The sequence below is a fragment of the Leishmania martiniquensis genome, chromosome 31, assembly GCF_017916325.1.
Source record: "Leishmania martiniquensis isolate LSCM1 chromosome 31, whole genome shotgun sequence".
Taxonomy (NCBI): domain Eukaryota; phylum Euglenozoa; class Kinetoplastea; order Trypanosomatida; family Trypanosomatidae; genus Leishmania; species Leishmania martiniquensis.
In genome coordinates, this window is record NC_090166.1 from 1269942 (window position 1) to 1296901 (window position 26960).

A 26960-nucleotide genomic window follows, 5' to 3' on the forward strand; every position below is an offset into this window, starting at 1 on the left:
GGAAGCGCGCGATACTTGTGTGTGCAGGCGTGAGCGGAGGAGGGAGAGGCGGAGAGGGCGGATGTGAAAGATGAGAGCAGGAGATCAGATACGTGTTGGGGGGGAGAGCAGAGGGCGCGCGCAGCGAGAAAGTTTCTGAGACCACCAAAACGAGATCAAAGAACACCTCCATAGGCTAGCAGCGGCGCGCCACGCGGGACTCCGGCCGCAACGGGAAATCAGAGCGGGCGAGCGCTACGGCGCTAAGTAGCATAAAGGTGTCGCGATGAAGGAAGCAACCCTCACACGTCCACCTGCAAGAGAGATGAAGGCAGAAGCCCCCGAAGAGCGGAGCCTGAGGGGGAAGGCCGGGGTGCATTCCGGCGGAGGGGGGCGCAGCTAAGCTCAGCGAAATTCAGTTGAGAAGGCCGTACGCGAGGGTCGACGCGTCAGCAGAGCGGGAGGGAGGGAGGGAAGTAAGGGGGGAGTCGATGGAGCGATGGCGACTGGGGTGTGCGCGCTTGTTCGAAGAGAACGGTTTCTTTGCAGCTCTCGAGTCCAAACGAGAACTCCGGGGGACATCCGAAAGGCGGGTCCATACAGCGAAGGGCTGAGGGGGGAGGAGGGGGGGACATTCCCTACGAAACGAACAACGAGAGGGCGGGCGGTGGAGGATGTGTCACGGCAGCCCCCTTTTTTTTTACGATGGTGTCCCCAAGCGCCACCCGTCTATGGATATCTCTTGAGAGAGAGAGGTGTAGCGGGGAGAAGGAGCGGAAGCCCAAGAGGAAGAATCAACAGCAACCACAAAAAAAAAGGCAGACTGAGTGTTGCTACACGGCGCCTAACAAGGACGACGCCCCGAAAACAAGAAATGGCTGAGAAAACACAGACACACGCACACACACACACACGAGCACATCGAAGAGAGAAGAGCGTAAGCACAACGCTGCTAACACGCAATCCGAGCGAGTGAGCAAATACACGACAGGGACGCACAGACAAAGAGCCGCTGCAAAGCAATCGTCGAGCGAAGACAGGCGCGCGCGCGCACGAGAGAGAGAGATGACCACTGACGCGCAGACTGCGACAGACCATACAAAGGAAAGCGACAGTTATATCCGCAAAGAGGAGTGCAGAAGCGGCGGCGGCTTCGGAGAGACGAGAAGCGCCTACTAATGCAAACACAGAGAGAGAGATGAGAGCTCGAGCCACCAGCAGCTCAAAAGATATAGATGTATGTGTATGGCGCCCGACTGCTGTGCGAGCCTTCCAGTTGCAGTTGCCGAAACGAAGAAAAAAAAGAAACTAGAAGAGGGAGTGCGCACGTACGCGTGTGAGTCTGCGCGGGATGAGGGAGGAGGAGGGGGCGGGAGAGAGCGTATCTGTGGCACAGTACGGGTGAAAGGAAAGCGAGAGAATAAGGGAGGCGTTACAGAACCACACTTACTGCGGTGCGGGCGGAACCCGTGAACGCACGAACGCAGCAGCTTCGAACAAACGAAGAAGAAAAAGGGGAAGACAGCGGATGTGAAGAATAAAAACGGATATATTCAAATGTACATTACATACAGAGAAAGAGAGAGTGAGAGTGAGAATAGGAAAGAGGGAGGGAAAACGGAGGATGCGCGTCTAAGGAAAGCGAAGAGTCCGGCTGGTGCGCTGAGGGGCACCGATGGCACGTGAGAGAGAGAGAGACGGGTGGAGCGAATGAAAAAAAGAGAGAGCGAATCACACCTACACACCACGCAAGCCTGGTGAGCAACACGGCGAGCGAAAAGAGCAAAACGACTCTGGCGCGACGAAAACGAACGCACACGGTAGATGTCGTTGCCGTTTGGCCACCCAAAGACAAACGTGATGGAGAGAGGCACGTGCGACGGAAGGCCCTGCGAAGGAGGTGCGTGCTGCTTTCGATTGCTCATAAATGATGGATAAACAGTCAGCGCATAGAGTCTCTGCGCTTTTTGTCTTCCCTCTTTACAGCGCTCCCCAATCGATTCACCTGATGAGGTATGTGCGCGGGGGAGGGAGGGGGGACTGTCCCACCCCCAAAACAACGAGTCGCTCGCCACACGTCTGCATTAGCGTGAATTCAGGCAGCAGCCTCGCGTACGGCCGTCTGCGTTGGGCACAGGACACGCGAACCGGTCAGCGAAAGAGAATCAGAAGACGAGCCGGGCCGCTCGAAAAAAAAGAGGTGGTACGCACACCACTGGCAGGCAGAGTAGAGAGGATGGGCGACACCAGCTAGCGCACGCTGCATATTGAGCCACGTCTGTCGTTATGCGCTGCGCAGTTGTGCGCACAGATTCAAAGAGAAGAGCGAGAGGGAGACGTGAGAGGCAGCGCCAAAGAACGGTCTCGCTCTCTCGCTTTTTCCCCGTTTCGCACAAGATTGTTGCTCCCGTCCGCGCGTGAGCGTATGGGTGGTGTGTTGGTGAGTCCGAGCGTGCTGAGCTCCTCCTAGAAAAACCGACTGGAGAACTGGGAGTGGGAGGGCTGGATGAGCGCTGCCCTGGTGGCCTTTAAGGCAGTGCTCCCTATCAAGCGGCTCCTTAGGCGGCTGATGGTGGCAGTGCGATGAGGGCTGCTGCCGTGGAATAGCGGTACGACGACAACGAGGGCCTCACTCCGACGCCACGAAGAGAAGACACGAGGAGCGAGAGCGGCGAGGAGCAGGAAGCGCAACCAAGGCAGTAGCAAAAACACCAGGCTCAGCAAGCACACCGCGAGACTGACAGTAATACAGAGCAAGAGTGGTGTTGCACCCTTTTTCGTCACCAGGCGTGCAACAATGCCGATCGACTCGTGAGAGCCAGCGGGAGACAAAGATCTGAGATGGCGCCGGAAACCATGTACGCAAAAGCGCAAAGCGCGCGCACGAACTGCTCGCAGGGAGAAGGAAAGAGGGTTGACGGATGCAAGGGGCCGAAGAAGCCACACACAATCGGAACAACGGCTGCAATACACGGGCGGAGATCAGCACCGATAATGCGGCCCCACTATATATAGACATAGATGCATCTACGACGTAGCTTTCCCGATGATGCCAAGGGAGGAGGGAGGTCTGCTCCGACGCGCAGCACGAATGAGGCCCTGTAACATGCGGTGCCTGACACCCAAAAACAGGAGCGAAATGGGCAAAGGCGCGCGAAAGAGGGCCGCTGAGGTAAGCGAAAATGACGATCAGCCAGGCGGCGATGGAAAAAGACGGCAGAAAAGGTCTGACGGCGGCGGTGAAAGGGTCGGGGGCGAGCGGAGAAGGATATGAGGTGACAGCTCAGAGCCACGCTGTTATGGTGGGGAGAGAGGGTGCTCTGCTCCGGGGAGGTGTAGCGCCATCACAGCGCGTGGGATGCAGTCAGTGGTGAGGTGGGGGAGGAGGGGAGCTGCAGGATGAAAGCCAATCCACCGCGACACAGGGGCGCGTGCTCGCGGATGTTTGCCGGTGCCCGTCCTTGATGGCGCCCTCTGCGAAAAAGAAAAGCGAGGGGGAGGTGTATATGTAGGCGTAGGGAGGGGGGCGGGAAGGGATAACGCGGGCGCACCCGAGAGTGGGCCGCGCGCCGTCAGAGAGAAAAAGACAGAATGCAAACAAACAGAGAAGGAGAAATGTGGGGAAGCAAAGTCACAAAAGAGAAAAAAAATGAAAACGTTCACGACGGCCTACAGATATCACGACACGCTGCTATGAGGGGGAGGGGGAGGGGGGCGACGGAGGCGCAGGTGCACGGCCGTGCGTCGATGCCGGGATGAACGAGCAGAGAGCTCAACGCAGCAGCGGAAAAAAAAACGCACGAAGAGAGAGAGACAAACGGACCGGACGACCGCCACCCGAAATGCGGCAGGTATGACGGAGCAGAAAGGCGAGGTGAGCATAGCCACAGAAAGAGAGAGAGACGGGGCGGGCGGGGAGCGGGGGACGCGATGGGAAGCAGAGGAGGGGATACGACGAGTGGGAAAAAAAAACGGATAGTCGTCGGCACGACTATTGATATCGTCTTTGATAGAAAGAGCCAACGTGTGAATCTCTACCCTCCCCCCTCAACGAGGCTGTGCAGTAGCGCTGGGCACCGCTGCATGCGCTGAGTCGGCAGTGGCGTTCGCGGATCGAGCCAGTGCCGTGGTGTGGAGAGAGCGGCGTGAGCCAAATATATGTATATATTTACTTGTTTTGCTTTCCATGGTATTGCCACGTCGGCAGAATCCTTCAATGTCGCGTAATGGGGCAATAAGGTAGTGTACAAGTCAACAAGAGTCGACACGTAAGCGCATCTGAAGCAGGAGGAGGGTGGGGGAATAATAGAGCGCATCGCTTTCGATGCAGTGACCGCAGAGCACCAGAGATGCAGAGCGGTTGGGTTATATTCTATTGTGTGTGTTAGGCGAGCGCATTCGATAAAATATTCGAGTCAGCGAGAACGGACAGAAAACATATGGACACGGAAAGAGTGACAGTGAGAGGGTATCCGATGCACTCTGTACTGTGGAGACGCATGTGCTTGGAAAGCACCCCTCGCCGTGAGTCGTTGCCAGTGGCACGGTGACGGTGTCGCCAGTGCAGACCATGCCGAGAGCCGCGTGCGTATCAGTCCCGGCCCGCTCTTTTTTTCTTGAGCCCATGGTAGCCCTTGATCAAGCTCGCTTCCGGGATCGCAGCCCGAAGGGCTTCTGCCATTTTGTATAGGTCTGCACGTGTCATGCACCGCAGCATCCAAACTTCTGTATCGAAAGAGTGGTAGTCCGACGTCGGGGAGAGGACAGATGCCTCGATGGTGTCCTGTGAGCGGCTGCAACTTGCTCCGCCTCGTTGGCTTGGCGCAGCAGCGTCACGCGCCTCCGCTACCGGTGCGGAAATGTCCCCCACGCCCTTTCGGCGCACTGCTCCGCCTCTGAGTAGCCGCATGAGAAACGATTCGGACTTGGTGCCCACAAGCCCCTTCATACAGAGCGTCAGCTTAGCCACTTCACTCCCCCAAGGCTCGCAGATCCGGTTGAAGTTGAACTTTGGCCAGAGCTCCACCGAGTCGATGCGGCTCATGCAGCGGTGGTCCAAGTTCGCGGCATTCTGGCTCTTGCTAAGGTAGATTCTACCGTGCTGTGTGTCGATGGTGAGGATACGGGTATCCCAGAAGGTGTAATCAAAGCTACCTTGCTTCTCCACAACGAACTGCCGCCGCGTGGGAAGTCGCAGCGGCGACAGAGGCACCCCGCCGGTGTCCTTCATGTCGGCCCTTTCCTTCTCAGCCCTCGGCGACAGGCTGGACATTCCGAGGACACTTGCCTCGTCAGTAGAGGCGGCCTGCCCCCGTGGCAGCGGAGGACACAAAGCATATGATGGCGTGAGGAGGGGTGAACAGCAGCATGGGGCCCGTGTGGAGGCGGTGCAGAGAGAGGGAGGGAGAGACAGAGAGGCGAATAAGCACGTAGCCCGTGTGGCGCACAGAGAGAGCGACCGCAACGCTTCCCACATCGAGAAGAAAAGCGAGAGAGGAGTCGGCTCATGGTGTCCACGTCAGCCGATTCCTTTGTCTGCGGCGCATAGTCACACACGCCCACAAAGAAGCGAGAAAACCGGCAGAGAGGTCCATGAGGCGAACGCGACAACACGAAGAGACACACTTTCCGTACTGCTTCTCCCGTCCAACCTCGCGCAACGGCCGCAAAGAGACACGGGTACGCCTCTTTGTGTGCGTGTGGTATCCTTCCCAGCGGTCCCGTGCCCCACACTCTTCTGGGCAGTAACGCCACGCGCCGCCCTCGCTTCTCCTCCCGCCTCAGCCCCCCTGCCACGTCCCCAAGCGCCTCCGGTGGCGGCAGGGAGCCAACGCACACACGATGCAGCCGTGCCGGTGCGCCTGACCGCTGCGGGTGGCGGCGGCCAGGTCGTGGATGGGCCTCCGCCCGGTATGCTCGCGGCGGATAGCACCCTTGTGCCGGCCGAATAGTGCGGTGAGGTGTCGGCGCGGCTCGAGCGTGCCGCGCTCGCTCCCCCCCTGTGCGCTGGTGTAGGGAGCGCTGCAGCCAGGCGTGTGGGGCGGGCAGGCACGGAGCAGAGGCCGTGCCTGCGACAAGCAAGGCGGTACCTCGCTGCACCGCGTGTGCGCCCGCTGCTCAACCCTATGCAGTGTTGGGGAAGGGGGGGAGTGGAGGCTGCGGCAGGATGGGGCGCAGTGCCGAGCGCCTGCACTATGGCAGAAAAAACACTCGGCTCGACGAAGGAGGTGTAAAGCAGTGCGTGAGGACAGCGCGAGCCGTACAACATCCTGACGCAGCGTACACAATACAAAAGTGAAACGAAGACGGGGGTGGGCACGGCAAATCGAGCCGGCGCTTTTTTTACGCTTTCCCGAAGACGAAGCGGCTGGGCCAAAGGCGCGGTAGGAGAGCCAATAACAAAGGCGGCGGCGGGGCACTACAGCGACACATGACACCCATAAGGCTCGACCTCAGCGCAGACGACACACATCATACGCCTGCAGTGATATAAATATATATATATATATTTATGAGCATGGGCAAGCAGCAACAAAAAAGAAACGCAGAAGCACGCGAATGAGCGCTGATGACTCGTGATGTAAAGCAAGCACACACACACATACATGCAAAGGTACACAGCAGAGGTGGGGAGAGAGATCGCAGCACATCCACACATACATATCTGTACATATATATATATATATAAACGTGTGTGTGTACGTGTATTAACGGAGCCATCGTTGCTTCACTAAGCACCTGAGCGGCGGCGCCACGAATAGCCGCACCTATTCTCACGGTGCCCCCTTTCCCCACAGAGCAGTAGAGCACCCGCCACAGCAAAGCAGCAGCACCAGTTACAGTTAAGTAAACGAGCGCAACCAGAAGAAACTAAACGACACACACACTCAGAGGGAGAGAGAGATGGGCTGTGGTGGAGGGGAGGGGAGGGCGGCATCAACACGGCAGCAGCATAGAGAGAGGGAGGGAGGGAGGTGCGCAGTGCAACCTTCGGCATCGGTGACTGTTGCTCTCTCTGTCTGTTGGCTCAGGCGTCCCACTCGATTAGACACGCATTGACAGACATACGCGTGAGTCCATCGGCCACGCCGCTCAGCACATGCCACCCTGCCGACGAGCCGCGCCATAGGCCTTGCGGGCCCCCCTCCCTCCCCCTCACTCATTTTTTTCGTACATTTACTGCGCTGTCAACGTCAGATGCTCACAGATACACTGCACGTCACGATCCAAGCTGGCACATACTAGGGCCCAACCCGACAGCATAGGCAATGGCATCGCACCTGAGGGGCATAGTCGACAGTCCATGCGCACGCCGCCAAGCCCCAGTCCCTGGGCGCTCAGAGACACGACACCCAGCCTCCGCGCCATGACGCCTCCCCTCCTTCAGTTGCTGCCAGCCGCAACGCTACACACCGCACTGCGGGAATACCCCACGTGAGAATCTGAATGATGTGTAGGCGACGTTTAACGTGCTCGAGTAATGCTTGCGGTATTCGTACCCCAGTAGTGCATCCAGTGCCACGTAGGAGTGGACGTGCGAAACAGGAGGAGTGCGCAGCAAGAGAGATGCCCGCACAGAGAGCTCAGCATCTTCCATCCTGCGAGGTCAAGCGCCCGACCAAGGAGGCCCAAGCGCGGCGAGTGAGATGTGCATGGCCCAATCGTTAAGTGCACGCTTGTTGCGTTAGACGAGGTGGTCGCTGGGCCTCGAGGAGCCTGCGAGACTCGACTAGCGCGTTGGTGCAGTGCCACCCAAGGTGGCCCCACGACAGTAAATGGGAAGAAAACAAAAAAAGCGATAGCACTCTCTCATGAGCTGAGAAGTACAGAGATAGATAAGAAACAAAGTCGGTGATGCACAGTGCACCGTAAAGCCATAGAAAGAAGAACAGAGGGGCGAGGGGGGAGGGGTGACGGCACCATCTGGGCACAAATGGAGTTCAGTAGTGCGTGTACTGTTGTGGAGGCCGTGTTGACGAGGGGCAGCAATTGGACTAGAAGAAAAAAATAAAACAGAGAAGGTGTCCTTGGAGAGCCGAGTGTTTCAGGGAGGACGCCACTATGGAGAGCTGTGCCTCAAGTTGGGGTTCTTCACACAAGTCGGGTCTGTAACAGCAGCGCGAAGCGCTTTGAATAGAGTCTTAAAATCTCTGGTTGTCATCCCCCGCAGCGTCCACTCGTCGTTGGACACTACCGCGGCGGCAGCGAGATTTTCGTCCTCTAATGGCTCTTGTTCGCCTGAGAGCTTTTGCATACTCACTTTGAAGGCGCTGTGCTCAGTCGGCGTCATTTTTCTGGTGCCGATCTGCAGCATTCTGGTGATGGGCGATGAGTCACCGCGGGTGATAGTGCTGCCCCGTATGCACATGGTCCGCCAGGTCTCTGCCGGAAGGTAGGTGACCGAATGGAACACTGAGCTATACGCAGGAAACGCTTCGACCTCCTTGATTTTTACCATGCAGTGATGATCCGTCTGGGACGCGTCGTTTCGCTTGCTGAGATACAAGACGTGGTTCTCCGCGTCTACCGTCAGCACCCGCGTGGTCCACACCTCCTCCCCGATGCGGCTTGATTTCTTCACGACAAACTGCTGCATTCCGCTCGACTACGCGTCTGTGAAGAAGGCAGGAGAGAGAAGTACGCGCCAACAGCCACAACAACAAAAAAGGGGCTTCCGTGGTTAGTGCCTGCTGATATGACAGCACCCTTTCCTTGGTGTGGGTGGAAAGAGTCGAGCACGCCAGACACACTGGAGAAGAGGTTTTACCTCGAAGCACAACGGGTGGGGAGCCAGCGCCTCCCGAAGACAGAGAGCCAACAGAAACGGTGAAAGCGCACAGATATTTTTGCTCGATGCTTGTATTTCTTTTCGGCGTGTGTGCTTGCCTGCGTCGAAAATAGCACCGCTGAGAGGTGCGGGCAACAGGGACGCCGCAGGAGCGTGTCTGCAACAGCGCAGAAGCTCAAAGTGCGAGAGAGGCGATGATGAGCGACGAGGTGTTTGAAGCAGCAGCGGTCGAATGAGTATATATAGAAAGGGAAAGAGGAAGAGGCCACCGAAACGCACAAACACACACACACACAAAGCAATGAGCGACCTGTCGAGAAAACACGACGGCTTAGGCCTCGATCAGCACAGTAGCCTCGATGAAACGAAAGTGTGGTACACGTGTCTCCTCAGTGAAGCAATGGAAAGGCTTCTTGGACCCAATGTAATAGGTGCGCTCGTGACAGCTGCGCAGTGGAGCATCGAATGCTTGGAAAAAAAATAAAGCAGAAAAGTCACGTTCGGATGTGCATCCCCCTCTGCATTCAGGATTGCCGTGCGATCAGCTGAGGAGGAGGGGGGAAGCGACGTGCACTGAGAACTCCTTTCGGGGTGAAAAAGGGGTGCCGCGTTGAAGACAGGAGAGAAGAAGAGAGGAGAAGAGAGGAGAGGCAGTGGAAGAGAGAGGCTGCGGGTAGGGTGCCATGGGCGTTTTGCACACGGAGGGTCCAATGGTGGACCCCCGGTGAGGGGGGTGTTCCTTCGCCTTCCCTGCAGGGGCCAAAAAAAAAAGAAAGAAAGAAAAGAAAAAAAAGGGGTACTTTGGCAGCGGAAACGCTCCCTTTGGCCCACCGAGGCGGGGCGCTCCGATGACTATTCGCTGCCTCCGTGTCATTCCCTTTTTTCGTCTTTTTGTTTTTTTCGTCTTTCGTTCGCTGTTGGGGCGAACATCCGTCACGAAACAGAGAGGAAAGAGACGCAGACAAACGAAAAGCCGTCCAAAGCACACAACCGACGCAGCCGTCCACTCGATGGACGTACAGAGAGAGAGACAGACAGAGAGGGGGAGATGGAGGGTGATAGGGAGGCTGCCCCGCCCTGCCCCCGAAAAGCACACACACACACACATACACACGAGCACCTCCGCCCCTCTCATGACATCTCCCCGGAAAGAGTACAAAAACCACACAGAGGCAGACACACAAACAAAAAAGCGGTGAGGGAAGGGGTGAAGTGACGCATGAGAGAGAGAGCGGGCGGGCAAGGGGACGCCCATAAGGAGTGTTTGAGGGCGTGAGGGAAAGGCGCCGTCAAAGTGGTGGACGCGGGGGACGATGGCAAGAAAGACGTAGTCGCGGTGTAGAAAAAAAAAGGAATGTCAACAGACAATGTCGGCCTCCAAATAAGAAAAAAAGGAGAGCAGGCGCTTGAGAGTCGTGGAGAGAGCATAAAGGGAGAGCGCGCGCGACTGCAGCCGGTGAGGGAGCGACATCGTTCGTATTACCCTTGCCCATTATTTCACAGCAGCCCTCTGCTCACACCGAAGCACACAGGCGACCCTTAAGAAAAAAAAAACGGCACCACTGAGCGCCATTCATATGTCAAAAAAGAAAGAAAAACGAAGGAAAAGAGACAAGCGCAAAGGAGTGACACTGTCTGTCTGTGTATGTGTAAGTCTGTGTGTGTGTGTGTGTGTGACGAGGGACGAACGAGGAGGGCAGAGGGGCGGGGGGAGATACCCTAAATGGGCCGACATCAAAGGCGATGGGGAGAGAGGCTCTCTCATTGGATCAGGTATGCTTTGAAACGACTGGCATGAGCGGACGAGACATGGCGTTCGAGTAGCACAGAGCGTCTCGCCAGCCTCAGATTATTGCACCTTTCACAGAAGAGATCCGAACGAAGGAAAAAAGACGCCCTTCTCCACCGCTGCATCTTCACGCGCTGGCTGGCACAGGCATGCGCATAGCGCAGGCCAGAGACGCTGCCCCCCGCCTTCGCTAAACCAACACACATACAGACACACACACACACACGCAAACGCAGCGGCGCCCCAGGATTGGCAGGCTCAGTGATCTAAGGTAAAGCGTGCGTGGCGTTGTGCAGAAAAGGGACGGAGCTCTCAATCAGCCCCCGTTTGAGCTGCGAGCCCCAAACAAAAGATGGACGAGGAGGAGCCTACTCGAAAGAGTATGCATTACGAAACCCTTCAGGTATGAAGGGCGCACTCATAGCTGATAGGAGGGCCGGCTGTGAGAACAGGAAACGAGGAGAGGCGAATGACTGAGAGTACTACGCTTCCTCTTTCCCCTCTTTTCGAAGTATCTCTGCGGCGGTCCAGCACGGCGGCGTCATGCTCTCCCCGGTCATTACACCGTGGGGGTATAGGAGAAGGGGCGAAAACCTCCCATCCCCTTTACACAAATAAACGGAAGAAAAGCGCAGCCATGCACGGAGAGAACAGTCTCCGGCGCGATGCGTGCCAAATAGAATGACAGCAATGCAGCAGCAGCACTCGCTACAGTTAAGTAAATGACACACACACTCAGAGGGAGAGAGAGATGGGCTGTGGTGGAGGGGAGGGGAGGGCGGCATCAACACGGCAGCAGCATAGAGAGAGGGAGGGAGGGAGGTGCGCAGTGCAACCTTCGGCATCGGTGACTGTTGCTCTCTCTGTCTGTTGGCTCAGGCGTCCCACTCGATTAGACACGCATTGACAGACATACGCGTGAGTCCATCGGCCACGCCCGCTCGAGCACCAGCTACACGCCGCTCAGCACATGCCACCCTGCCGACGAGCCGCGCCATGGTAGCATCGTGATGAGGCAGCCAAGCCTCCCTGCGCTCAATGCGCTAAGTCAGCTTCCTCGTGTGCGAGCGGAGAGAGAGAGGAAGAGCGGGGCGCAGAAGCATCGGAAGATCGACTGGCAGCCAATCAGATTTTCTTTACTCGAGGAGGTCGTTGCAGCGTGCTCATATTAGGGTGCTCTCCAAGGCTGCAGCTGCTCCGCCGTAAAAGTGTTCACGGGAGGCATTCCTGCAGCGTTGACGGGCGCCGTGGCTACCACAGAGAACCTCCGCCAGGTGGTTTTGGGCCAGCCGCCGCGGCACTCAAAAAGAGAAAAAGACCAATCACTGCAGCGCACTCGGGCAAGCGCAGAGCTCTCAGCTCCACAAGTCCATCCGCGAGCCTTAGACCGCGGCGACAACGTGCAGACCAATGCCGCAAAAGGAGCGGAGACACACGCCAAGAGGGCTGAGGGCAGCCGCCCGTCCCTCTCGGTAAGTGTGTTCGTAGGCTAAATTCAGTCGACTGTGTTTGCCACGCACTGAAGAGCTCCTGCGTACGCCCACCGCGGGAGGGGAGGTTGAAGAGGCTCAGTGCTGTCGCCTCCCGTGGTTCAGCCGTCATGCCGCTCGCGTGGAATGTTCGTCTGGTGAAGAGGAGAGGATCGTGAGATCATCAACAAATGAGGGAGTGGTGGGCTTCGGATATCTTTTCTGAAGTCCCTGCGCGCCACGCCCGGTAGGTCGGTGGGCAGAAGGCGACCCTCGGCGCGAGCTATTCGGGGCTTTAAATGGAAATGGGGGGCCGTCTAAGAGGGGCGGAGGTGAAGCTTCACGAAAAGACGAGCCGAGCCGTCACGTACATGAGGAGGCGAGCCGCAAAAAAAAAACTGATGTATTCCACAGGCCACGCACTCGCGCAAGCAGCCACGACCACCCCACCCACTTAACGCCACTGCGGGATGCTGCTATGCTCGATCGTACAAGGCGTGAGCACCACGACAGAATGGAGAAGACGCAAGGCAGAAGGGAATTCGAATAAGCAAGAGGCTGTGAGGCGAAGAAAAAAAAAGAAGCGAACGTCCGGGGTGCACAGAGAAAGAGAAACGCAAGTGTGGGGAGAAGCGATGCAAAGAGAAGTAAGACGAGGCTCAGTAGGCGAAGAAGGCGGGTGAAAGCATCAGCCATATCGGAACGCAAAAGCGGGAGAGAGAGGGAGAAGGGGTGGTGGTGGTGGTGGTGCATCACTCTGAGCCGGTGCCTCCACAAGGACTAAGGGAGCGGCATACGCGCGCACTCGCGAAAACAGAAGAGAAGGCCCTTTGCACGAACACCAACGAAGCAACAAAAAAGGACAAGGAGGAATAAACCAAGAGAAAAGGCATCAGCAGTACAGACACGCAGACATCGCCACTGCAGTCTGTGAGTGTGTTGCCCTTTCCCTTCATATTTTTTTGAGGGGAAGAGGGGCTGTGCGCTCTCTATGAATGTGCACGTATGTCGTGGGAAGAGGGGCAGGGGAGAAGCGGAAAGAAAAAGGAAAAGAGGAGGAGACGAGCACGTGGAGACCAGCGATCGGCAACTGGAGGAACAGCGCCACAGAGAGAGAGAAAGATAAAAGGTGTGAGAGAGAAAACAGCAGCAAAGAGGGGAAAAAAAAACAGCAGCGACGTACAGACAATCGTGCAGAGGCAACAGCAGCAGAGAGGAGTCGGTGCGTGTACGTATGGGGGGGGACGAGAGAGAGAGATGTGGATAAAGGACAAGCGAAGAGCCCCCTCCCCAAAACGAACCAGCGTAGGCATCACTTACCATACGGAGTCCTCACAATATATAAAGAGCGCGAAACGCACTGGCAGACACACTCCAACAAGAGGGAGAGTCTGACGCACACCCCTCATGGAACAGCGGTAATGTGAACCGTATTGACGCCCTCCAGCTGGCTCTCCCACTCTTTCTTCACCTTCATGAGACCCTCTGTCGCGTTTGTTGTGAAGACCTTTCGCTTCGACCCGTCTTGATTCTTGCAGCGCAGGAACAACATCACGGCAAGCTCAAACGAGTCAATGGAGGGGAAAGTGACAACCCATGAGACAGCAGTGTTCTCATTGGATGAAGAGGAGGAGGAGGTGTGAAAGACAGGATTGTTCCTGGAAAAGATGTCTTTCACTGTCAGCCGCTTTGTCGAGCTCGTCCCCGTAATGGAATCTTCCGCAGCGACCGATGCAGCGACCAGGGCCTGGATGCTACTTCGCATCATCGACCGTACCGGCGTGCGATTCGTGAGGGGAACCTCCTTCCCCGTGATGCACAGCACGAGCTTTGCCTTCAAGGAGCTAAATTTGTTCTCGATGAGGTTGCAGCTGTAGTGCGGCCACATCTCTACCTTCTCCACAAGAAGGGAGCGGTGCGAGACGTCCTGCGGCTTATTCTTGCGACTGATCGTCACCATGCAGGTACTCGGGTCAATGGTCAGGATGCGGGTGGACCACCTGCCCCGCTCGTACGTGCCCCGCTTCTGCACGACGACCTGTGTAGCGCTGGTAACACTTGGCGGCTGCGTCTCGCTCATGATGGCTTTCGTACAGATGCAGTAAGCCGAGGAGACACCTGGGCGCTGCTTCCCGGTCACTCTTCGCGAAAGTGCTGGTGAGGCAGGCGATTCCACGAGGGACAAGCGTGATGATCTGTGGTCGAGCTAGTGATGGGGAGGGAGGGGGAGGGGGTAAGGCGTTGGAAGAAGGCGGATCAAGCGGCGGGTACGCTGCGTCTCAGCATGTCCTTATTTGTGTAGCGTTTGTAAGTGTATGGTGCGTGCGTGTGTGTGTGTGGTGGGGGGAAAGAATGGCACTGATGGTTGGGCATAGGCATAGAACACGTGAAGCAGTCCAGTGCGGCTCGCTGAGCGCGGAGGATATCTCATGCTCTGTCATCACCCCATCCACCCCGCAAAGCCAAGCGACTCCAAGCTTTACCCTTGTTGGATACACGGCGCGCACAGGTCTACTCTGTGCAGCACAAGACCCCAGACGGAGCTTTGTGGTCGCACAGGCCTGTCGGAAGTTCCCTTCGCTGCTTTTTTTTTCCTACACATATTTGACTTGAGGTAAACACATGTTTGTCGTTTACATGTGTTCCCCCTCCCCCCTTTTGTTTGGGAGCGCCCCATCGGAGACGCTCCAGACACACAGGCGAGTCAAGGTCGGATACGCACTGCACCGTTTGATGGTCCTTCCCTCTCAAGAGAAAAAAAGAAGCGAGTCGCAACCGAAATGAGGCGAGAGGAGGTTGTGCCCCTTCGCTGTGTGATGGCTGTGCTGGATGTGTCAGAAGTTGGCTGGGAGGGGAGTACGCCCGGTGGCCGCCGGCGAAAGGACCGTGGGCGTTCTGGAGAGCGGGAAGAGAGAGGGCACATGCAGCCGAGGAAGGGTGGCGCCGTTCGTTGGCGCTCGCGCCGGCATTCCCACCACCGCCACCCTTCTTGCCGAAACACGCTCTTCTTCGGCAGTCGCTGCCCTTCCAGACACTGCCGCCTTGCGTGGCGGTCCGTGCAGAATGAGTGTAAGAGTACGATGCGAGGAGGAGGAGGAGGTGGTGCGGAGAAACAAATGAGACGCCGTACGTTGTCGTGGTGTGGGGGAGGGAGCAGCAGTGCGTACGGTACAGGGAAAGGGGCAGCGACGGCTTACGCGAGGGTAGGGGTGGGTGGGGGGTGGGTGGAAGACGGAAGAAGAGCAAAGATGACCACGCGATGTGCGCACACATTTTGTTTGTCCCTTCGAAGGCGTTTCGCCGCGGCACCCGGAGAAGGGCCAACTTGCAATGGTGAAGAGGGGATTCGGGAGAGAGAAGAGGGGTGGAGAAGGACAGTGAGGAGGGGATGGACTGAAGGGGAAACCGAGAGGAAGGCCAGAGGCGGGGCTCCCTGTGCGAGACGGGAGGGAGAGGAGAAGGGAAGGGTCGAGGATGTGTGCCAAGGAACTTCACGCATGGCGGGGGGAGGGAGGGGGAGGGCAGGGGAGTGGGTATGAATGATCGCGAGAGGGGGCGTACAGAACAGACGCGCCGGCGCGCAGCTGTGCATGCGAGGAAATAGAAGAGGGGGGAAGAGAATGGGATGGACAAGGAGGCGGCGGGGGGAGGCATACAAAATAAATGAGAGGGCACATACACACACACACAGAGAAAAAAAGCATTGCTAGAGGGTGCTGGCAGGCACGCATCTGCTCATGTGACGCGTGAGCAACGCCAATGCTTCACTGGGCAACACCTTGCGTGGAGCAAGGCAGAGAGCACATCATTATATATATATGTGTAAGCATACATACGCATATTTGGGTGTACATACGTACAAAGCACGGGTGAAAGGGAGCAAAGGCGTCCCCAGAGAGCTATGGGGACGGAATCGGAAAGGGCGCGCGGTAGATGCGCGGAGAGGGGGCGGGGCGCACCTTCTTTGCATGCAAAGCAGAAGTGCGTCCCTCCGCGCTACCCTCCTCTATGAGGAAGAGAGCACATCGCACCACCGCAACGCCCTCCAATGCACAACGCCAGCAGAGAGAGGCAAGGAGGAGGAGAAGTCAGAGAGAGAGATTGCGGAGGCGGTTCGACCGCACAGGCATAGAGGAGAGGAGCTATACGAAGATTCAAAAGATGGGAAGGATGGGGGGGCAGTGCAGTAGCAGGCGGAGAACAACAGGGAAAAGACGGTGCTTCCATCGCTTCGCACGGCGTTAACCGCAAAACAGTGTCGAGACGACCGCTTTCATCCGCGCATGTGTGTGCGTGGGGGTGGGGGAGGGGGGAGGGGAGAGAGAGTCATGAACACATTGAAGAAAGGAGAGAGGGAAGAGAGGTAAGGGAGGGAGGGGGGTGTCGCGAACGGCAGCTTCACGAGGAGAAGGCGCCTTGTGTAGCGCCTTCAAAGGGCTCGAAAACATCGTAAGAAAAGGCGGATGGCAGCAGGCGATCCTCTCGGGCCAACCTCAGCCGTGAGGTGGCTACCCACAAAGGCATGGGCTCAGGCGCTCTGAAAGGAGACCTCCAGTGAAACGTGCTCGGCTGTCGCAAGAGGGGCAGCAAGTCACGCGCCATCATCTCCAGGCACACCTGAGCGGCGACGAGTACCACCGAAAGCCGGTCGCTTGTGCTTGCTGGCGCCTCTCCCTCATGGGCACGCACCGCTAAAAGAGTCACGACACACAACCGCGCCCCGCACTCTCAGAATACCGGATGATGCACTTCACAGCTCTCTTCGGCCCAGGGGCGCATTGCTTACGGGCTTCGAGCCTTTAGACGCCTCCGCCCACGCCTTTTTTATGCACTCCAGGTCGGACATGACGTGGTCGCCAAACAATCGCTTGCGCTTCCCCTCACTGTTTCGCATGTTGCGGAGCAGCAGCACAGCCAACTCGTACGAGTCAATCGAGGTGAACCGAATCATCCAGCTGTCGCACAGGTCGTCGCTTGTGCTTGCGGCGGCCGCGGAAGAGTGCTGCTTCACCTTTAGCGAAGGCGTCGCCACTGCAGCCGGTGGGCGCTCGATGTTCAGGGAGGCATCCAGGGAAATGCCGGAGGGGACGGCAGGTACACGAATCATCTCTGCTACTTCCGCGGCAGTCACCTCCTCTACCGCCATCTTCGGCACGGGCACCTGCTTGCCAAAGATACGCAGCGTCATCTTCGCTTTGAGTGAGTTAAAATGCCCAGCCATCTCGCTTGCTTTGTACCGAGGCCACATCTGCACGTGTACGACCTCCAGGGAGTGGTACAGCACGTGCTCCGGATGATGCTTGCGGCTGATGGTCACCGTGTCGCTCGCCGTATCGATCGTCAGGACACGCTGCGTCCAACTGCCCGACTCCAAGGAGCCCTGCTTCAGCACAGAAAACTGCACAGCCTTCGGCATGGTGAGGCGAGTAGGGCACGTGGATAGGAGAACTGCAGAGAAGGGGTGGAGAGGCAGATTGCGACGGTGCACGCGGGCTATGACAGGGGAAAGGGGGGAGGGAACAATGAAAAAGGGAGCGGGAGAAGGCAGGACCGCACCTCGACAGCGCGCCGCACGCAATATGGGGTGGGGAATGAGGGAGTGGGGTGAGAGGATAGTGAGGTGCTGCTGCTGCTGTGAGGGCTTCACAGCCGGTTGCTGGCGCACGCAACGTGAGAGAAGAGTCACTACTGGGCGATGTTGGATAGTCTTCCTTGCGTGCAAGTGCGTCGAGATACACTCCATCAGGAGCGAGGAGGAGGAGGAGGGGAAGGGGGGCGACATGAGCATCAAGTAGAGGAAAACAGCAAGTGCATCGAGACGGATGCCATGGCCGCTCCATCCACCAGGGCGAGAAGGCGTCGCGCTGAAGAGGGATGCGTGCAGCGGCAGCGATGCGAGCAGAGCTGAGGAGGAGGCCGTCTTTATCCGACCGCCAACGCTCCGTGCCACGAGTCGGCGAGCACCGCAACGGCGCGATGTATGCCTCGACGGTGCTATAGCTGCTGACAGAGGTCAAAGCCCAACAGCGCAAGAGACGGGGGATTTGATTACCTGTCAGCAGGCGAGGCGTCACTTCACACCTTCGCCAACAGCAAAGCGGCAAACAGGGAAGGAGGTAAGAGGCTGCTGCGTAGCACACGACGGCCCCGATAGATGCACCACGTTCGCTTTTCCAGGGGTCGCGCGCCTCTAGCGGAAAAAAAGAGAGATTCGAGCGAACGTGCAGAGAAGAAGCAGCGCACTCCCCTTTTTGTTCCACAGCAAATATAGCGGCAGCGGCAGCAGAGCATGCAGACAGCTTCAGCGCGGCAGAAGATCTCACACTACATAGGAGTGCCGTAGAGGCTATCACAGCGCGTGTTGAATTGGTGACCCCTTTTGGGGGCAAAGTAAGCGGCGACAACTCGTCCGCCTCCCCACTCCCCGCGGGCAGACAGAAGGGGAAGCGCGAAGAGCGCAAGGAAGTGGACCAGGAGGAGGGGGCAGAAGCCGGGCACCTCTCTTTTCCATAACGAGAGCGAGCTGCGAGCAGGGACGCCGGCACTCTCGCCTCGCGCTAAAACAGAACTGAACGAAGGAGAGCATCGACAGCGAAATTCACGCGTGAGACGCGTATGGCACATCGCTGGCAAAGGCAGCGGCGGCGTCAGATGAAGAAAAGGGGGAGCAGCAAAGGTGCATGCAACAGCGAAAAAAAGAAAAAAGAGGGACACCACACAGAGCAGGACAATGAAAGGCGCAAAATGGGGGGTTCGCCGCTCAGGCCAGAGAGAGGCAGGAGACGCTGAAGCGCCTCGCAGAGAGGGGCCGAGGGCAGACCTTCCGCGCTCATTCTGTAAGGCACTGAGCGAGGGTCTTCGTTACTCCCCATTGGCATCGCGCTGAGATTCCAAGACGCGCGTTCGACACAGGCACAGAGGCCGAAGAAGACTCTAAGGCGTCTCGGGTCGCTGCTGTGACGCCGATGTGCGTCCTCGCCCACTCCTTTGAGATAGAACTGAGATTCCCAGTCTCATCTTCGGTGACGATGGTTAGCAACTGCGCCTCACGTACGATCATCTCCGAGAATGGTGAGGCTGCGGGTCTAACGTTGCGGGGCGGTTGCACGTTCCTGTGGCGGCTATGGCCAGCCCCGCCTGCGCTGCTCTGCGCCTTCGCTACCGACCACTCCTTCCTCGCGTAGGGCGGAAGCAGTGCGTCGGCAGCCGCAGCTTTACTGCGACTGCGTCTCCTTTGGCAATACCGCATGCTCTTGTGCAGCCCTCAAATGTGAGAGCGGTACCGAGGCAAACTGCCGGAGCAGCTGCGCATCAAAGAGTGCAAAGCCGATCACGCAGGCACCCCAGGCACCGAGGGTGAGGTCCCTTGGAAAGCAGATCCGTCCTTGCGCTCTGGCTGTCCATGGTGACCTTTTCCGACACAGACGCACAGACTTTACGTTCCCCTCGCAGCGTCAGCATTCCCTCTGTGGACGCGCGCACCTCCGTGATCTGCCTCGCCACAAACTGTGGTGTCCCTTGCGCACACGAGGCTTGCTACTTGCAGCATGTGCGCCTTCGTTGGTGAGAGTGGCAACACTGACACGTGGCAGAGACAGGACTCATCGAGAGGCACTGAATATGCGATGAATGCGCTCGAATGTGTGCGTCGAGCTCCGGCGGCGACGCTGCTGCACCTTTCACTCTTCCGCAGACAGCGAACAGATGGAGCCCTGCATGATCAAGAGAGAGAGGAACCGGGGTACCGACTTCATCCACAGTCACACGGGGGCAAAAGGATAAGTGGCACTATCGTTCAGAGGGGGGAAGGGGTAAGGGTGAGCGGAGCATTGGGAGAGACTAGTGGGCGGATGGTGGAGAGGAGCCTCGCGAAATGAAAAAGATGGGAAAGAGAGAGACAGGCAGGCAGAGAAGGGCGTCCGTAAAGTGAAACGCGTCTGTGAAACACAGCGAAAGACAACACAGGGCGACTTCCTGCCCTTTACGCAGAGGAGTCTCCGGCTGCCCAAGGATCGTGCAAGGCATACCTTTGCCTCATCCTCCCTTCCAGTAAACCTGCATGAGACCCATCGAGGCCTCTTTGGACGCGGCATAGGCGTCTCGAATGCCCGGCAGCGTCTTTGTTCGCTGGAGCTGTGAGCCGTACGCACATGTCAAAGGAAGAGCGCGCGCGCTGCATGCGCCAGATGCATACAGAGGCAGGCACGCACACACACGACACGCAAAAAAAAAGGTCAAGCAGACATGTGTACCGGCGAACGTGTGGAGAGGTCCAGCAATCGCCGCGTACTCCGCCTCCGTACACGAATGGCGCATGACGGAAGAGGCGTCAGGGGTGAAGAAGGGCGAGCGTACCAACATGGTCCGTTGGAGAGGACGAGGGGCGCGCCGATGGCAGCCGCATCAGAAAAAAAAGGACGAGTGAAGTGATAAAGCAGCCACGAAGGCCGGCATGCTGGCAGCGAAACAGAAAAAAGAGAGGGAGAGAAAGAGAGAGATACTTCTTCCTGACAACACACCGGCGACTGTCGGAATCCCACGCACACTTTCCAATGAGGTGCTGCGTCGGCTGCGGGAGCGACAAAAGGCAAAGCGTGAAGGATGGCATACTTGTGTGCGCACGTGCTTTTACACGCGATGGCAGCAGAGCACCACCATGCGAGCATGTGTGCCGCCTGCAACTCTGCATGAGTCGCGGGGTGCCTTAAGCCAAGGAGAAAGGCATAGGCAACGAACGGACGAAGCAAAAAAAATACCCCCCAAAAATTGAAGCGGCAAACGCACACACAGTCACACACACCTGCAAAGAGAGGGGCACCGCCACGCGAGAGACGAAGGACATATCTGACAGCCTTTTTTTTCCACCGCGAAACGAGGAGAGGTCCGACTCGCTCCCTTCTACCAGCGTCAGCGACGATCCGATAGCACACAGCCACCACCAGGGCGCTCGGAAGGGAGGGGGACAGATCGACACAAGCGGGAGTCCACGGAGGATCCGTAGGGAAGGGCCGAGCAGCTATCCCTTCACCTCTTCTAGTCGCTTAAGCCTCGGCACATTCGTCTCTCTTAAGCCTCGTCTGCTGCCAATGCTCGCGGATTGGGGCAAGCCCTTCATTTAGGTCGCCGGGGATGATGCTGCGTGGGAGTAGCCCCTCAATCTCGCCATCCACCGTCGTTTCCTCACCTCCTTGCGTCGAGCGCCGCGTCTCCGCAGATGTCGTGACAGACGAGCTTTGCTCGCTCAGCTTCATCGCTTGAAAGAGGCGCATGGCTCCTTCGAATTCCTCGTAGTTTCGGAAGCGCAGCATCCACGTGTGCTTCGTCGCCTCGGGTCCGCGCATCGTGTACCGGTAGATCTTTATTGAGCCCCCGGTACCGCGCTCCTCGCGCACCCCAATCTTCGCAGGGGTTCCTTTGATGCGCACCGTCAGCTTCACCGCCATCGAATCGAAGTCCTCCTTGACGTGCTTCTGCTTGTACTGCGGCCACATATGAACGCAGGAAACACGCATGCACTGATAGAACTTGTCCTTTGGGGCGTCACGACTTGTGATAGCGGCAATAGCGAGATGAGAGTGAACCGATAGAACGCGCGTCGTCCACTTGCTCGCCTTCACGGTGCCCCTCTTGTACACGTTGAATTCTTCCATTCCTCGCAAGGACCGCAGCTACTTTCGTAAGCCGACAAAGTGCAGCGGTCAGGTGTGTCTGTGTGTGGGTGAGTGGTGAGCACCAATGCTCGTATACAACGTCTTCTACACTCTCCTGAAGCAGAGAGCCTTACAGATCATGGGAGAGGGAGGCAAGACAAAAATAGGGCCAAATAACCGAAGCTCGAGTCCACGCGAGATTTACTCCGTACTCCAGCGTACCGCAAAAAGAAAGAGCACACCCACAAGGTTCGCGCTGCCATCCAGCGCATGTGCCCTTCCTCGGCTGCTTCCACGGGGACGGGGCATCGGCGCCGTGGCTTGGAAGCGGCGTCAATGTTGTCTGCCTCTTTTGCATCGTTTTCGCTAAGGTGAGAGCAGCTGAGAGGACACGCCTTCACCCTTTCCCCGCCATCAGGGCACAGCCCACGCACTCCCCCCGCCCCACTCGCACCGCTCGAGAGAGTTCGGATCGCGGAAACGAGCTGACAGATACATCCATGGTAACGGGCGTCCACGCGGCTCACCGACCGCAGCGCTTCTCTGCTACCAGGCGCGACGAGACGCGCCAGAGAGTGTGGAAACCATCGCGAAGGGCGAGAGGAGGGCAACGGTACGGGGAGGGGGAGCACGCGGGTGAAGAGGCCCTTGGAGTGCGGCGTCACCCCACTCCGCATTGCACGCCTGCTCCCTGCGCGCCACCCGCTCCCCCCCTGCCAGGGAGCACCACACAACATACGCGTTAGCTCTGAAACAATAAAGACCAGGAGAGCAGGGCATGTCGGCATCTCTCTTCTTCTCGCCAGTCACCCTGTCCCCCGCGGCACCCGCCTGCAGGCTACGCTCGCGCAAGTGAATGCGGCGCAGCTCGAGGCAGATTGCCCAGGCTCGGCTGATCCTTGACGCGTGCCTTCACCGCTCCTCCGCGGCACGAGCACACACGCGGAGTCGGATGAGTCCTCGCCACACGCGCCGCAGCCGGAGGAGACAAGGCGTCGCACCCTGGACTACCAGCAGCAGCAGTGCACACACACACACACTCATGTTCAGGAGAGAAGGGCGCACGTGCGAGGAAGCGGCACGGAGGTAACCGAGCAACAAGAAGCACGAAAGGGGCAGGGAGCGGAGAGCGGGGCGGACAGGAGGGGAAACGAAATAAATGTGAGGTGCGCGGATGGCGGCACCCCATACGAGATAGCAGTGAGCGAGAGGGGTGGGGCGTGCGAGACGCCCACGCGGAAAGAGAAAAGGGAGCGCTTGGACGGCGGCGAGGCAGAGAGTCGAGGGGGAGGGAGGGCCTGCACCTACACAGACAAAAGCAGCAAAGAGGCGCATGCGCACACACCAAACCGCCCACGAAACGCGTGCACTCGAGTCGCGCAGCGCCGCATGCCGCCGCCGTCGCTGCGGGCTCGAAGTCGCCGAGACAGAAGAACAGTGTTGCGAACGGCGCTTTGGTGGCGTACACGCCAGGCGACGTCGAGCAGACGCGACTAGGGAGAGGCAGTCGCAACGCACAGATGCGACGCTGCAGCGCCACCACCCGCAAGCCGTCGCCTCCCTCGCCCGCTTCCGATAATCGACGCGCCAACGCCTCGCCGGAGTGCATGCCGGGCCTGCTCAGTCTGCAGCGCAAGCTTTCGCCCCTGCGGAAGCGCACGCATTGCGTGACACCGAAAGACTTTGGGTCGGCCCGCGCAGCTCAGCATCACCGCTCCCGTCAGCGCGGCAAGCGCGAGAACGCGAGCCGACCAGCTGGTGCAGTGGAGGCAGCCCTGATCGCAGCCTGCGAGCTCTAGCACGGCCGTAGGCAGACAAAAAAGACCGAGCGCGAAATGGCACGGGGGGGTGAGGCATCACCGCCGAGCCGCCCACGCCGCCGATCGCCAACAGCATAAGGGGGCTGAAGAGCAGAGGACGACGAGGGGGGAGTGGGTCGTGGATCGCTGCCAAAGTGACAGTGCAGGCCATGCCGCCTCGAAGAAGATGGGATAGAAGAAGGGGAGGGGCGAGTGAGGGTGTGAGGGTGCGGCTCCTTGTCCTTCATGAGGATGCACGCGGTGCTGGTTCCATCCAGCTATTGAGGGGTCAGCAGCGCATAAAGGCGCGGGCGTAAGAGAGAGCGACAGAGGCAGCGAGAGACAGGGAGAGCCTGGCGGTGAGGACAGGCTGCCACGAGACACCAAAACCGCGGCGTACCGAGACCGAGACAACCGCGCAAGGAGATGGAGAGGTGCCGCCGCCAGATTCTTCCCGCTGGCAGCGCACACATCGTTCGAGGGCCTGCTCTGCTCCCAGCGGCATCGGCAGCAGAGGCGCCAGCGCGTGTCCCTTGGGTTCAGTTTGTTCCGCATATGTTTTTGCCCGAGAGAGAGTCGAAAGAGAAGCGCAGCGCACGGGTGCGCCTGGATGCACTTTGGGAACGGAATAAAGAGAAGGGCCCTAGCGACCCTCCGCAAGGCAGAGAAGTGCCAGCAGAAGCGATACCCAAGATGAGGAGATCACAGAGGAGATATATAGAGAGAGAGCGCGCCTAGAGGGCCGGCCACTCATGATACAACTGCATTGTATACGGCTGTCGTGCGCAACAAGAGGTGCCTTAGGCCGTTCAATAGTGGGAAGAAAAGCCGAAGCTGCGAGACACTCGATGTAAAGAAGATACAGAAATGCAGAAAGGTGTCGGCCACAGAAGAATTTGGTGGGTCTTGCACGTAGTCAGACACCGGACAGGAGCCGGAGAGAGTCTGCTCATGAGCGTTTGCCGTTGCGCGGATGGTGCGCTGCAGGGTATCACGCAGGCACTCACACACGCACGTCCGCGGCAACGTGGCTCCACAGAATAATGCGCGTAAACAAAAAGTGCTTTTCACTGAAAAAGTGTTGCCAGTTAAGCAAATGTGGCAAATATAGCAACCAGGAGAGAGAAAAGAAAAAGCGCAGCCGCGTACGTCATTGTTGGGCTGATAAAGCGAGAGCTCAGCGCCTTTTGTGTCGGCGGCTGATCATGGCGTGGTCAAGGGCAAGAACAGCATACAGCTCCGGTGGCAGCGTATAGTTCATAATCTCATCCATCACCGCCGCCGTGCACTCGCATTGTGTGCAGATACCGAGATAGAGGAGATGGTCTGGCACACTGACAGCGTAAACGCTGTTACTGCAGTTCGGATCCTCGTCATCGTCGGTCTCCTGGCACAAATGAATGGTGCTATCCTCCTTCGGGTACCACACCTCCTGCGGCACATGCAAGTAGCCGAACAGTTGTGGTGGCAGGTGCGGCACTGGATCTCTCCCGTGGGTGACGCGATACTGTCGCTGCCTCATCAACACAGACTTAGACCACGTCGAAAAGGCATGATTGCCTACACGTGGCTCACCAAAGGTGTAGAGCTCCAGCAGCGGACCACGCAACAGCCGCAGAGCTTCAAGGTAGCCCTGCGCATCGCTGTCCAGCACCCCCTCCTCCAACAAATTTCCGGTGGCGAGGTCAAGGGCGCCAAGCAGGGCCATGGCACCACCGAGGGAGTGGCCGGTGAGGAGGAAGGTGTAGGAAGGATGCTGCTTATGCAGCTCGAGCAGATCTTGGATCAGCTTCGTGCGAAGGCTGCTGTACGCATTGTAGAAGCCGCGGTGCACCCTGCAGTATGACTGGCAGTTGGTGTTCGGATACTGCGTGGACCAGAAGTCGAAGTTGTGCAGCCAATTCGCGGAGTTGGACGTGCCGCGGAAGACAGCGACGATGTGCTTCGCCTCGTGGTCGATGCCGCTGTAGCCGAAGGTACCAGCCCAGTAGTCGTCGTAGATGTCGAACACCTCAAAGTTCGAAGAGGAGATGGTGCACGCCTCGCCACAGTTCCAGCTCTTCACATTCGACAGCTCGCAGTAGGCAGACTTGGAGAAGTGCAGCGCTTTCCAAGCGAGGGAGTAGTCGTAGGCGGACAGAGACGTGTCCGAGATGGTCGACTCGCCGCCCTTCGCCAGAGGACCGGCTGCACTGGCGGAGGCGGCGAGCGCCGTCACGGCAAGGAACACTGCGGCGATGCACGCAGGCGCGAAGGAGGACCACTGCTTCATGCTTTACTCACGGGTGCTGTGTGTATGTGTGTGTGGGGGGGGAAGGGGGTATGGCGGGAGAGTGAGCAGAGGGAAATCACAGCGGCAGGCGAGGGAGCAGTCGACAGTGGGGTGCGCGCCAGGTGGTAGCGGACGACTGCGCTGAGGAGAACACCAAAACGCCTCTGGGCGGGTATGAAACGAAGGGAAGGATGGGCGATGGCAGTCATCCATACGAGAGCGCGCGAGAGACAGGAAGAGGCGGGAATGTGCAGCCTGTGCCTATCATTACACCTGCCCCGCCCCCAACGCGTAAGCGTCGCAGTAGGCCGGCAAAGACACGGCGACAGCTATCACGGTGCGCTGCAAGCCTTTCCGGGCACATCGGAAACGATGCGCAGCCACAAAAGTGTGCAGAGGGGGCCCGCACGCCACCGAAGCGGAAAGGGCCGAGCGGGTGGGAGTCGAGTGACCCGCGGCTGAGCCTCCAGACGCCGCAGGTGAGCTCGGCGGAGGGAAGAAGTGCCGCTTGTGCGTCAGTGATGACGGGGAGGGAAGTGGGGGGAGATGATTGGCAGAGGCGCGCACGCACACGCTCTCAAGAGGTCTGCCTGCAACCAGACACCGTCCGTCACTTCCCCGGAGTGGCGCGGAGCCTGCAGCCTCACCTCCCCCTCTCTCCCCTTCCCATCGCTTCAGAGCGTGCAGCAGGCGGCGCCACGTGCAGCGCCCCATGCGGACAGCAGCGCAGAAGAAAGCGAGAGGAGGAGGGGCAGGTGCGCAGAAGATGCCGGATTGGGCATGAGAGGGCCCCGCAGGCGCACGCACCCACACGTGGGCGGAAAACCCTCAGCACCGCCATGTGAAGCGAACGGGCGACACAGTGAGAGAGGCGCACAGGTCTCCGCAGCGGGCGGCCCAACCGCTCACCCGATGGCTGAGGGACCAACGCGAGGACGCGCAGGCCAAATGCGCCACGCTCCCATGCCACAGGGGCAAAGGTGAAAGAGGCAAAGAGAGTGCGGGAGCGGATATATGAGGCGAGGAGAAAAAGGCCTCTGACACGCGCACGCGTGCGTCACAGACTGCGACAACGCCGCCATCTACCCATGGAGCGGCACGCCATCCTGTGCCGTCACGGGCGGCAGCACACGATGGTCTGCAGTGAGGCACGACAGCGTCCCCCACAACGAGAACAAATGCACACCGAGACGCGGCAGGGCAGAGCGAGAGGG

General features: G+C 58.4%; 6 protein-coding genes across 6 annotated transcripts; all 6 read right to left on the minus strand.

The window, feature by feature from the left end:
- Window positions 1-4570: 4570 nt before the first annotated feature.
- On the minus strand, window positions 4571-5251 carry LSCM1_01553 (uncharacterized protein; the record flags this gene model as incomplete). Its single annotated transcript, XM_067319159.1, has 1 exon — window positions 4571-5251. The coding sequence occupies one exon, from the start codon at window positions 5249-5251 to the stop codon at window positions 4571-4573; it is 681 nt and encodes a 226-aa protein (XP_067176438.1).
- A 2787-nt stretch (window positions 5252-8038) lies between these two features.
- On the minus strand, window positions 8039-8575 carry LSCM1_01554 (uncharacterized protein; the record flags this gene model as incomplete). Its single annotated transcript, XM_067319160.1, has 1 exon — window positions 8039-8575. The coding sequence occupies one exon, from the start codon at window positions 8573-8575 to the stop codon at window positions 8039-8041; it is 537 nt and encodes a 178-aa protein (XP_067176439.1).
- A 4855-nt stretch (window positions 8576-13430) lies between these two features.
- Window positions 13431-14105, minus strand: LSCM1_01555 (uncharacterized protein; the record flags this gene model as incomplete). Its single annotated transcript, XM_067319161.1, has 1 exon — window positions 13431-14105. One exon carries the CDS (start codon window positions 14103-14105, stop codon window positions 13431-13433), a length of 675 nt encoding a protein of 224 aa, XP_067176440.1.
- A 2670-nt stretch (window positions 14106-16775) lies between these two features.
- Window positions 16776-17441, minus strand: LSCM1_01556 (uncharacterized protein; the record flags this gene model as incomplete). Its single annotated transcript, XM_067319162.1, has 1 exon — window positions 16776-17441. One exon carries the CDS (start codon window positions 17439-17441, stop codon window positions 16776-16778), a length of 666 nt encoding a protein of 221 aa, XP_067176441.1.
- Window positions 17442-21066: 3625 nt separating this feature from the next.
- LSCM1_01557 (uncharacterized protein) lies at window positions 21067-21675 on the minus strand (the record flags this gene model as incomplete). The annotated part of the gene is made up of 1 exon (XM_067319163.1): window positions 21067-21675. The coding sequence occupies one exon, from the start codon at window positions 21673-21675 to the stop codon at window positions 21067-21069; it is 609 nt and encodes a 202-aa protein (XP_067176442.1).
- A 2976-nt stretch (window positions 21676-24651) lies between these two features.
- LSCM1_01558 (uncharacterized protein) lies at window positions 24652-25746 on the minus strand (the record flags this gene model as incomplete). The annotated part of the gene is made up of 1 exon (XM_067319164.1): window positions 24652-25746. The coding sequence occupies one exon, from the start codon at window positions 25744-25746 to the stop codon at window positions 24652-24654; it is 1095 nt and encodes a 364-aa protein (XP_067176443.1).
- Between the last annotated feature and the right edge of the window lie 1214 nt (window positions 25747-26960).